The sequence below is a fragment of the Gorilla gorilla genome, chromosome 10 (assembly GCF_029281585.2).
Source record: "Gorilla gorilla gorilla isolate KB3781 chromosome 10, NHGRI_mGorGor1-v2.1_pri, whole genome shotgun sequence".
In the NCBI taxonomy this organism is placed as follows: Eukaryota; Metazoa; Chordata; class Mammalia; order Primates; family Hominidae; genus Gorilla; species Gorilla gorilla.
Genome location: NC_073234.2, coordinates 71668486 through 71680540, shown reverse-complemented (window position 1 = coordinate 71680540; position 12055 = coordinate 71668486). Strand labels below are relative to the sequence as shown.

The following is a 12055-nucleotide window of genomic DNA, read 5'->3' as shown; positions in this document are numbered from 1 at the left end:
ATTAGGGTCCTCATTTCTCCCCTCATTTTTTATCTCAAACATTCAATGGTTGGAGAAATTTTCCAGAAGAATGAATATATTTGGAAGTGAGAATTTATTCATATTCCAAGAAAATAATCCCCAAATACATTTCTGTGTATTTCCTTAGCCTCCCATCTAGGTGCTGAGATCCTGGGGTAAGTATGAAAGGATTCTTTATATATATTTCTCCATGAGATAGATTTCTTCTGTTGTTTTCCAGCATGTCTACGGCACAATTGGGAGAAAAATGCCAATGATTTCACCTTCTGAGAACTTCCCTAATTTTCTTTTACTCCTCTCAGCCTCATAGTCCACCTACCAGCTCCAAAATTTATGAAACATTTAGTATTAAATAAGGCAGGGCTCTGGCATCAGGAAAGCCTCGGTTTGCATGTCCACCCTGACACTGTTGTTTGATCCTGGACAAATTATTTAAGTTCTCTAGTTCTTAATTTATTTATACTGTGAGGGGGAATAACAATTGTTTGTAGTGCACCATGCCTGATACACACAAAACAATACAATATAACATTAAACGTATTATACTATAATGATATTACTGTTAGGCAATTATTTTTCTGCTAAATAGAGTAAGAAGCAGGAAATGTGTAAAGTTTGCATGCATTCCAGGTAGAAACAGACATGTCAAAACCAGGTTACCGTAAGTATAGTAACTTCCTAAGGCCCAAAGGACTCTATTAGGTACAGTGGAACACAAATGTTCTAGTGCAGACTTTATGTTTGGAGGTTCACAATGAGGAAAAGGGAACTGGGAATTCACTGGAAATGAAAGAGTCTGGAAATGGGTCAAGAGAGCTGGGCCCTTCTCTTGTTGAGCTGGGCTCTTCTCTGGTTGAGCTAGGCTCTTCTCTGCCATTCGTGAGTTCTGTGGGCACAGGACAATCTCTCATGGAGCCTTTGTGATTCATAGGACAAGGGCTCAATATTTCCTGCCAAACCCACATCAAAGAATTGTTGTGTGGAATAAATGAAATAATGTATGTAAACGTGTTCTGTAAACTAAAGGTGAAGTTAAAGGTACCAAATGCAGTGTTTTTGTGTTTATGTGTGCTTTCAGTATACTACTCTATCAGTTACACATTAATAAAACATGTGATTAGATCTGTAAATAACACCTCAAGAAAATTCAGTTTATCAAAGTCCAGATTGACCCAAAATATCTAATTTCATTATAAGTTTTTTAAGAGCAAATTTCCTTGTGCGCTATTATTTGCTTCAAAAAGGTTTGATTCAAACATCATTTTTATAGAACAGATATTGCAGAAGGTAAGATACACTGGTAGTATGTGAACTATTGTAGTCACATGTTTATGTTAATGTTCATTCACACACCAGGGACACAAACAAGCGCTTAAGCAAATCCTCCCTTACAATCATTTCAAACCTCTCCCTACTCTGCAATGTACACTTTTGTGAAAATGAAGATAATGTAAAGTATAATCTCTTTGGTGAATTAATATATAATGAGGAAGCTTTTGCATTCAACCCTGATAAGAAATAAAATTATTAACTGTTTGGAAGTTCAAGCAGGTTCTTTTTAGGATAGAATAACATTTTATTCATTTCTAAACCCTAAGCTACTAAAACATAGCGGGCGCTGCTTCATAAGCGTAGTTGAACCATTGTGGTTGAAGGTGTGAGAAACTAACATGGAAACAAAGGTGAACTTAAAAATCAATCAATCCAAGTTGACCTTGAAGATAATAAGACCCACGACTGTTTATCACCGGAACTGTCCATATTCAGGGCCTGGCTGTTTCCCCTTGATGGTGCCTTTACTCCAGGACTGGCTTCCTTCACCCTAGCCTGGTTCGCGTGGTCTCAATTATTAATAAATTTTCTATCAAGGCTTGGAAGACCTTTGGTCAAAGCTGAGTGACTCTAAAACTGCCTCCAAAAAATTAGGAAAACCACCTTCTCTACTCTTCTACAGCATAGTCATCTTGAGAATCTGAGTTCTATTATTGCTTCTTCCACGAACTACTATATTTGAGAGTCCAGCAACTTCACTTCGGAAGCAAAGGCATACTGGGTAATCCACTATTTGTTGCTGTCCTCTCCTCTAGTCCCATGAATTAATACAGACCTGACTGCATAGGCATAGGCCTCATAATGTGTCCATCATTCTTTAATTCCCTACAATTCCTTTTGTAACCAACATCTATCATGCTGGGTATTACGAGAAAACACAGGCAAACAAAATGGTGGTCCCAATCCTAATGAAAACAAGACAAAGAAGGTTGCTAAAAGAGTAAGGAGGATTTGTTAAGATTGTTAAAATCTGCATAAGGAGTCCCTGGTTTGAGATGTATTCTCTAAGAGAAAAGGAAAGAAAGAAATTCACCAATAACAACAAAGGAGTTTGATGAACAAGAGGCTGAAATGGCAACACTTAGGTCTACCCACATCCTCCCCGCAAAGTTACGGCCCACTTTGTAGGGCACTGGGTGTGTAGCATCTGCAATTGAGTCTCTCTCTTCCATCCACAGAGACACATTTCACAACCCCCTTCAATATGGCATTGCAGAATGCTAACTTGCTAAGTGCTAGGGTTGTTCACTTTTGAGCTGCTCACTTTTGAGCACACAAGGTTAGAAACGACATGAAGAGGTTTGAAGAACCAAAGGAGGAAGTAAGGGAAGGAAGAAAAAGGAGAGGCCTATATTTATGTTTCTTTGATTTCTTTTGACTTTGATTCACCCAATCTCATTTGCACGGGGTAGATTGAAATCATGACTTGCAATTAGTTACCTGGCATAGCTTACATTTCTCACATGTATTATTGTATTCAGTCTCATCTGAATCTAAATTATACTTTATACTAAATTTTACTTTCAAATCCTGATTTCAAGACATCTGCTATCACCATTTAGAGCTTAACAGACACAACCATTCATCTTTTATAACTAACAGAGTTTGGTAATATTAAGGGCAGAATTCCAGTCCAATAATTTACTGTTCAGACTTCTCTGCACTTTGTACCCTTGGCCAAGCACAACTGATTGAGCACAACACATTGGCCAGTGGATCTCCAGCCCACAGACACCTTGACCTACTCTCTGCTCACTTCATTCTAGCCATTGCTCTGTTCTAATATTGTATTGGTCAGTGATCTACAATCTCTGCTTTTATTAAACATTTGGTAGAATCCCTCAGCAAAGTCCTTCTGCTTCCCTTCCTGGTCATGACCTTCCCATAGCACTGCCCCACAGTCCTTGATGATTGACCACCAGTCTGGTGCAGTCCCAGGTCCCTCCCTTCCTGGGCACTGCCCTCAAGAGCAGCCCTCTCTGGATGAGACTTAACTCCTAGCTCTCACATCCTCTTCTGCCTTCAGGACCCAAAGGGCTGGATGGAGCAGTTCATGAGGGCACAGTGAGAGCAAAGGCACAGACACATTCAAGTTAAAATCTTTCTAATCTTATCCCATAGTACTCTGAAGTAGAACTTTAATCAACTTTTGAACCCCTTTGTAGGTTAATAAACCAGCAGAGAGTCTTTGACTGTTGGACACTAAGGCTTTGTCCCACTGAGGACTGAAGACGTGGGAAGGAATAGCATGAGAGGAAAACAGGAAAGCTTGACAGACTCAGCTTTCTTTTACACTGTGGTGAGTAACATGGAAGATACCACATTTAAGAACGTTAGAATCCTTCACTGAGATTAAAAAAGGACTTCTTAATTTACTTTTCTGTTTTATTGTTGTTGTTGTTCATTTTTTTTTTTGAGACGGAGTCTCACTCTGTTGCCCAGGCTGCAGTGCAGTGGCATCATCTCAGCTCACTGCAACCTCCATCTCCTGGGTTCAAGCACTTCTCCTGCCCCAACCTCCCAAGTAGCTGCGATTACAGGCCTGCGCCACCACGCCTGGATAATTTTTGTACTTTTAGTAGAGACAGGGTTTCACCATGTTGACCAGACTGGTCTTGAACTCCTGACCTCAAGTGGTCCACCCGCCTTGGCCTCCCAAAGTGCTGGGATTACAGGTGTGACCCACTGTGCCTGGCTGACGTCTTTACTTTTCGTTACCCAAACTTTGGATTTTGCCACAGATTCCCTTCCAATGGTATCATTACGTTTTATTTCATTCTTTGTCTTCAGATCACATGGTGATCCCACGTCATTGTTCCCTAGTGTAAAAATGCACAGCCTTTCTCCCTCACCTTTCATCACTCCTGCTATGAAAAGAGAATCATGTTGTTTTAAGATGACCATAATAAAAATGCATTAAAAAAATGGATTCATGGCTGAAACTAAAGAATAATTGAGTGGACTTGGGTTATTTAGCCAACCCATATGTCTACTTACACATAAGCACACACATCCTCACAAAGCCGATGCATTGAGCTTTTACCTGAAAATGCACATCAACCTTTCTCCTAGGTTTTGAGTTGAGTGGCTCACTGACAAGCCTACGTTGCTTTTCCTGCCCCTCTACTGCATTGTACTATGAGAATTTCAAACAAAGAATGAAGCCATAAAACAAAAAGACTGAATATTTGGCTCTGCCTGGCTCCCAGGCTTTCTACTATTCTTGTGACTTGGCCTCAACAAAATCTAAAGTGACTTGTTATTTGTGGGTCAGCTTTGTCCCATCCTTACCAGTCATGGCTTTAGACAAAAGACTCAGCACCACTCACCCTCTGGGACAGTCTGACTGTGGTCTGAGGCCCCTGCTTAGATATTAGGCTTCAGCTCAGTTCCCAAGTCTCGCTTCATGACTTTCTGTGTACAGGCTAATATCTAACCTGTTTTCAGGGACTGCTGCCTCTCTTGGCAAGCCATCCGCAGTATCATCTCTTGAAGACAGCCATCTGACATTTCTTGTGTGGCCCTCTCAGTGTCCAGGGCCTCATTTCCTCCTGACGTTCCTAGTGGCTGCTTGTCCATGTGAACTTTTTTTTTCTTTTCTTTTTCTTTTTCTTTCTTTCTTTCTTTCTTTTTTTTTTTTTTGAGATAAGGTATCACTATATTGCTCAGGCTGGTCTTGAACTCTTGAGCTCAAGCAATTGTCCTGCCTCGGCCTCCCAAAATGCTAGGATGACAGGTGTGAGCCGCCATGCCTGGCCAGTCCATGTGAACGTCTAAGCATCACCTGTTCCTGCTACTTATGAGGATTGCTCATAACCTCACAGTGGAGGCTCCACACCAAGGCTTCCTGACCACTTTGTAGGGCCACTGTCAGGCCCTCCAGAGAGCCTGTCCCATGGCAGATGGACTTCCTCCCTTTCCTGCCTCACCTTGGGGCACACATCTTCCCTTCTCCACTGGCCCATCCTACTGAATCTGACCAGACACAGGCAGACACGCCATAAAATGTGAAAAAAAAAAAAAAAAAGCAGTGCATAAAGCTTAAAGTTTAAGAGGAAAAAAGCACCCTTTTTACAGAGCTATGCTGAATCACAAAACAGTTAAAATTTGGAGTGGCAAGGGACCTTAGAGATCATGTAACAGAGGGGTTATAAAAATGTTCTATTTCTAAAACCAGTAAAATTTCCGCCCAAAAAATGGGGTTGAATGGGGGAGAAGGAACTGATGCAGGGTCATCTACCTCCTGCTGCTCTTATCATCATGACAAGAATACCAGAAATATAGGAAAGATAAAATTTCATAGTTTTATAAAACTGCATAGGTTTAGCTTTATGCAAAATTCACCACATTGTCTTTCTTTCTCCTTTCACCCCATAGTTTATCTCCAAACCAGTGAAAACCAGCATTTGGGAACTACAGAGCAAGGCCAACATTCTGGTTTTACAAATAGAGAAACAGTAATCTGACCCTATTCAATGATTCTTTCAAGACGGCTAGCCAGTGGGCGACAGATAGGGCTGCGTGGAGTCCTAGTTAAGCTTTCTTCCTATTAGATTTGCTAAAGCAAATTTCTGTGATTTCCCTGTTGATATTAATATTTGGCAAAACGGATTCACTCTCTTCTAGCAACTCCAAAGAAGCATACAAATACACAGATAGATCATGAGAAGGGATTCCCAAAATCAGGTAACAGAGGCTGTGTAACTTCAGAGGTAATTTTTCTGCTTTTGCATTCTGAGAAATAAATCCTACAGAATTGTTTCAATAGCAATCGATGTTAGACTGAAAATTCCATTTTGAATTGAGAGGTATGATTTCAAGACGGCATTCTGATAAAGATCGCACTGAATCTATAGATCACTCTGGGCTTTTCAACAATATTGATTATTCCAATCCATGAACACAGGATATCTTTCCAATTTTTTCTTTCATTGAATTTTATTTCTCAAAAAAGTTCCGTTTCTCACTGAATTTTTTCATTGAATTTTATTTCTTCCATTTCTTTCATTGATGTTTTATAGCTTTCAGTGTAGAGATCTTTTACTTCCTTGGTTAAATTTATTCCCAAGTATTTTTTTTCGTAGCTATTGCAAATGGAATTGTTTTCTTTTTTAGACAGTTTGCTGTTAATGTGTAGAATAGCTACTGATTTTTGTAAGTTAATTTTGTATCCTGCAACGCTAATGAATTCATTTATTAGTTCTGTTTTTCGGTGGAGTTTTCAGGGTTTCCTACATATATAAGTTTAATGTTGTCTGCAAACAAGGACAATTTAACTTCTTCCTTTCTAATGTGAATGCCTTTTATTTCTTTCTCAGTCATTCTTGATCAGTTGTATCCCAAAATATTGTTTCTGTCCTCACTTATTCCCATTCATTCTTTTCCTCTCTCTACTCATTCAAGTCTTCCTAAAGTAGCACAGGAATTTGCTCTTTGGCACTGAAGTGAATAAATCATCCTTAATCTGGCATGTGAATGAATATTCAGTCACTTTCTGTAACATTATTTGAGAGCTATCATCAACTACTTCTGCTTCATCAATTCTAAGAAATTTTAGTTCATTGTAGCAATTTAATGTGGTTTTTATAAAACACAAAAAAGATAGCCATAAAATTATATGCTTCTGTTGGGAAAAAATAAAAGATCAAAATTTCTATAAAAGAATGATTTCAGCCCCAAACTCTCTTGCCTGTTCAAAAAGGAGATCTGCAAAACCGGCTTTGTCACCAGAAGAAAAGATTATTCCAATTTCTTTTGGTGGTAAACTCTGACCCTGAAGCAATGCAATGCTAAGCAGATAGCCTATTTCTGTCCCTTTTATCCACAGATTTCAAAGTGCAAATGAGAGGAAGGTGATATTTCAGACCTTTTCTGGGTTGAGATGGAGGAACAGAAGCCACAAGATTTAAGTGGCTAGTTCATTGTTAGGCGTAAAGGCGGAGGATGAGAGAGCACTGTTGGTCTGACTCATTCTGCACTTTTCTTGTAAAATGGCCAAATCAGCCCCCTGGGATCGAAGGGATTCACCCGGGCTTCAGTGAGGCTGGACATGACTTCTGTGAAATTCATGTGTGAGCATCTAAAGCTAGGATTTGGCTTCATAATAGCTTGAAACAAACATTTGATGAGCAGAAAGTTCACCTTCTTTAGAAAGATTACCAACCGAGCCTTTGACTTCATTTTCCTATTGTTCACTAAAGTTTCTGAGACAACACAGAGCTTTTGCATAAAAGTGATGATCTATATTTTCAGGATGTCATTGAGTACACCATATATATATGTGTATATATACATGTGTATATATATGTGTATATATGTGTGTGTGTGTGTGTGTGTGTGTGTGTGTGTATATATATATATATATATTTTTTTTTTTTCCCCTCAAAAGAGCCTGGATACTAATGCTGTGGAAAATGGCTGTTTCTTGTCAAGGTCAGGATGGAAGGAGATTCATGAAGATATGATTCCTGGGTTACAAAAAAAAAAAACATTTTGAACATGTTCTTACCATTCTCAACACCTATATGTAGGTTTATTAAATGGAACAGGCATTATCCAGTGCTCTGACACATCCACGGGATGCCTACAGCATCTGTAAAATCCTCCGTGGCTCTGAGGAAGATTTCAGAAACTCTTAGCTCAACTGTTTGCTATTCTCCATTGAGACAGGGGCAGCTCATCACTGGTAGGTAAAATCTTTTCCTAGTCCCCCATTTTCAAAGAAAACTGTCAATATTTATAAAATGGCTTTGATGAAGTCATCAGAGACTCTCTAAAGCCACAACACAGAAGTTTCCCTACCCAGACTTTAATTTCCAACTCATCCTGGACCACCTCAATTGCACAATTTTATATACCAGTGGGAATCCAGGGCCAAAAGAACACGGCTCCCTTGCAGTTTTAGTTACGATAATGACTGTGAAGAAAGATGGATTCACTAGAGGTACAGCATCCAATTCAAATATTCCTAAGATTCCTCCCGTGTCAGCCTCCTGAAATCCAAGTTAAACTCTCAAATGAGGTCAGGACTGTAAACCTGGCTGAGTGACCTGACCCTTTCGTCAGCCCCCAGACCACCTCTAAGGGGCAGGAAAGCACCTCCACCCTCTGCTCCGGTGGCTCTGGCATCTGCTGAGATGGCATCTCCGGAGGGGGAAAGTAGCCTGGCTGGGACGGTGATGGTATGTGTTAATCCAGGATTCACTAAGCAGTAAAGAGAAACACTCAGAAAAAGATGACTTAGTGACAATGCTGCAAGGCATAGATGTAGGAACTTGGAAAGAAAAGGACAGTCATCTTTTTAATGAAAACTGGTTTACTGAAATTGATTTTGGGTGCCTCTTTACCGAATTTGGCAAATGAAGCAAAACCGAGATTGGTTCCGTGAGGCAGGCACTTGCTGTCGGTAATATTGATGCTTTCTTTTCAGCACTTTTATTTTAACCCAAATCAGCCTATTCCTAGAGGAAAAAGGGCATTTCATTCCTAGGAAAAAATAAACTGGAGTCATAGAAAGGTCTATTTAAGATACGGCAGCCTGGGAAAAGCCGGAGCTGGCATGATTCTGGGGGTTGGAGGACATACCTGCCCGGGCAAGAGGAACCCCTTACAATAAGATACCCCGCAAAGGGTTGGTGACAATACTATGAGCTTCCGTAACATTTACCTAAGGTCCCTTCCAGAAGAATCACATTTAAATGTCTACTTAAAAATTCCAGCCCTTCACTCTGCCTTTATTTCCTCACAAATTATTCTCCTGTATCTAAACTAGATGACACTTTGCTGAGCTTACAAATCTTTGTCACCCAGAACCCCAAGCTCCTGAAGAACTAGATATTAGGACTCTTAGAAGTATCAAAGCTTGATCACCACGTGAGTTGAGCTGAAAATCCTTTACTATGTTTAGATTTTCTTCTTATTTTGTAATTGAGAAGAATACTAAGATGTTCCTATCAGAGAAGCAATATAGTCTGGAAGGTAAGAGATCTGTGGTAGACAGGGATGTGTGTTCCAGCTCTGCCACTCACTAGCTATACCGCTTGGGGCAAGTTAACCAACCTCTCAGAGCCCAAGTTTTATTTTTGTAAAATGGCAATAATGTTATCAGCTACCTCAGGGAACTGATATCAACAATAAAAATACTTAGTATTTATTGATCATATATAATGTAAAACACTTTCTAAGTTTTATATATAATGATCTCTCTTTTTTTTGATGGAGTCTTGCAGTCTCCCAGGCTGGAGTACAGTGGCGCGATCTCAACTCACTGCAAGCTCGGCCTCCCGGGTTCACACCATTCTCCTTCCTCAGCCTCCCTAGTAGCTAGGACTACAGGTGCCCACCACCACGCCTGTCTAATTTTTGTATTTTTAGTAAAGACGGGGTTTCACCGTGTTAGCCAGGATGGTCTTGATCTCCTGACCTTGTGATCTGCCCGCCTTGGCCTCCCAAAGTGCTAGGATTACAGGCGTAAGCCACCACGCCTGGCATCTCATGTTTTAAAATTTATTTTTTCTGAGTCTGGTTCTGTCACCCAGGCTGGAGTGCAGGGGCACGATCATGGTTCACTGCATCCTCCACCTTCCGGGCTCAAGAGATCCTCCACCTTAGTCTCCTGAGTAGCTGGGACCACAAGTGCATCCCACAACATCTGGCTAATTTTTTGTTATTTTTTGTAGAGACAGGATCTCACCATGTTGCCCAGGCTGGCCTCAAACTCCTGGGTTCAAGTGATATACATGCATCAGCCTCCCAAAGTGCTGGGGCATGAACCACTGCGCCCAGCCCTATAACAGTTTCATTTAATGATCACAATATGTCATTGAGTTGGGTGCTATTACTATTCCCATTTTATGCAGATGAGAAAACAAGCTTAGAGGAATCACGATCATGTTTAAGCCAGAGTTTGAATGCAGGCCCTCTGACTTCAGGGGCAGGCTGTGACCCACTACTACAGTGTGAATTACTTGACATAAAGAATATAACATGCTTATAATAGTGACTGAAATATAATAAAAATGCAATAAAAGTTTTGATGCAATTAATGACAAAATAGCATTAATGAATACAATAGTATTTATAAAATATTAGGACCTATTAAACGCTTAATATGAGAGATTCCATTTTGTTAATTGGCAGTTAACTCTTTGAGGGCAGACACTGAGATTCACTTACTTGTGTAGCATTAGATTTTAGTAGAGCATTTATGGCAGAGGGGCTCTATGAATATCTATCAAATGAAGAATGATTCCATTGGAATCATCAGTACTACAAAGAAAAGCTAAGATATATTCAACTGGTCCAAGCAAAAACATATCTAGAACACAGATCGATGCCACTTTTTGGCCTTCTATACTACAGGTGTATTCCCTATTATTGGCAAGCCTTCACAAGACTCTTTAACCACGTAGAATATAAAGACTTGTGTTGTATTTCTGTCCTTATTGAATAGTATTTATCAAGCACTCATCTCCTTCCCAAATTGGGCTGAAGACACAGTAAACAATTAAGGGCTGCTTTCCCCTTAACCGAGTCAAAACCACATGCTGCAAAGTGTTAAGAAAGCTGTTAGGTATTTGGTTTGAAGGAATCAAAGATTATGAAATTCATTTCTAATTATACGTGTTTTAAAATTTCTAGTACAATATCATAAATAAAAAATACTCATTTCCTCATAACATTTTGGTTTATGATACTGCCTTTTAGGAAAGTTCATACTTATAGAAGAAGAATGAACTTTCCTAAAAGGCAGTATCATAATCTAAAATGTTAATTTTAGCGAGTTTACTAAAATCTCTATTGTAAAAATGAGAAAATCTGGGGGCAAAAAAAGCTTTGTGTCTTGTTCAAGGGCAGTCAACCAATAAATGGCAGAACCAAGACTTGGTCTCCTGATTCAGTGACATTTTCAAGCATCTGAAAAGAAAAGTGGCCTTGGAACAATGACATTGGAATAAGACAAGAGAACAGACAAGCTTCAGCACACTTCAAACATTCAGAGCTAAGTGGCATTATGTAATCACACACATTTGAATGTCTTTTCTAGTTTTTAAATCATTGTTCTTTTCCCAAGGACAAATTTTCTTGAGATTGCTTCCATTTTTAAATTGAAGAAAAAAGAACGAACAAAAGAAGTTAATTACAATCATGCTACTGAACATAATACTTTTATGCAAGTCAAAAAACATTTCTAGAAAAGTATTATAATTCTGTTTAATAACACACATTTAGACATAGATGTAGTGATAAAGGATTACTACTAAAATCCTGAATATACTGAAGTTAATATTTCACATTTAAACTATAAAGTTTGCAACTGAAGGTAAACCACTGTAAACAAGAGTACATGTGTGGACATTTGCTCTCATCCAACCTTCTGTGTGGCTGTTTTTAAAGCTGAAGTAATAACATCCCTCGTCCCATGAGGATCTAATGGTCTACACACAAAAGACTGTCTCTCTGGAACTATCAATGTTGGTGACAGAGGGCAGGTCTTGTAGGAGGAAGTCACGTGCAATAGTTACCTAGGCATGTAAAGGACTCTCTCCGCCACCACAAAACCCACCCTGAAGAAGAGGTTGCTGGCTGGAATGAACGGGAACACCAGGAACAACAAGCCGACTAAAACCTCCTTGTGCTCCAGTCTCTGAAACACACAATAGTGAAGGATACATTAACTTTTGTTGAATTCCACTTCAGGCAG

At 39.5% G+C, this 12055-nt stretch overlaps 1 protein-coding gene across 3 annotated transcripts in view; it reads right to left on the bottom strand.

Annotated features, from left to right (window-relative positions):
• Positions 1 to 12055, bottom strand: part of TMTC1 (transmembrane O-mannosyltransferase targeting cadherins 1) — a 284520-nt gene that overhangs the window by 93432 nt on the left and 179033 nt on the right. For all 3 annotated transcript variants that reach the window (XM_019039302.4, XM_019039303.4, XM_055359438.2), the window contains one exon: positions 11877 to 11998. In XM_019039302.4, coding sequence (XP_018894847.3) covers positions 11877 to 11998 — 122 coding nt within the window. The remainder of the gene's footprint in view (positions 1 to 11876; positions 11999 to 12055) is intronic.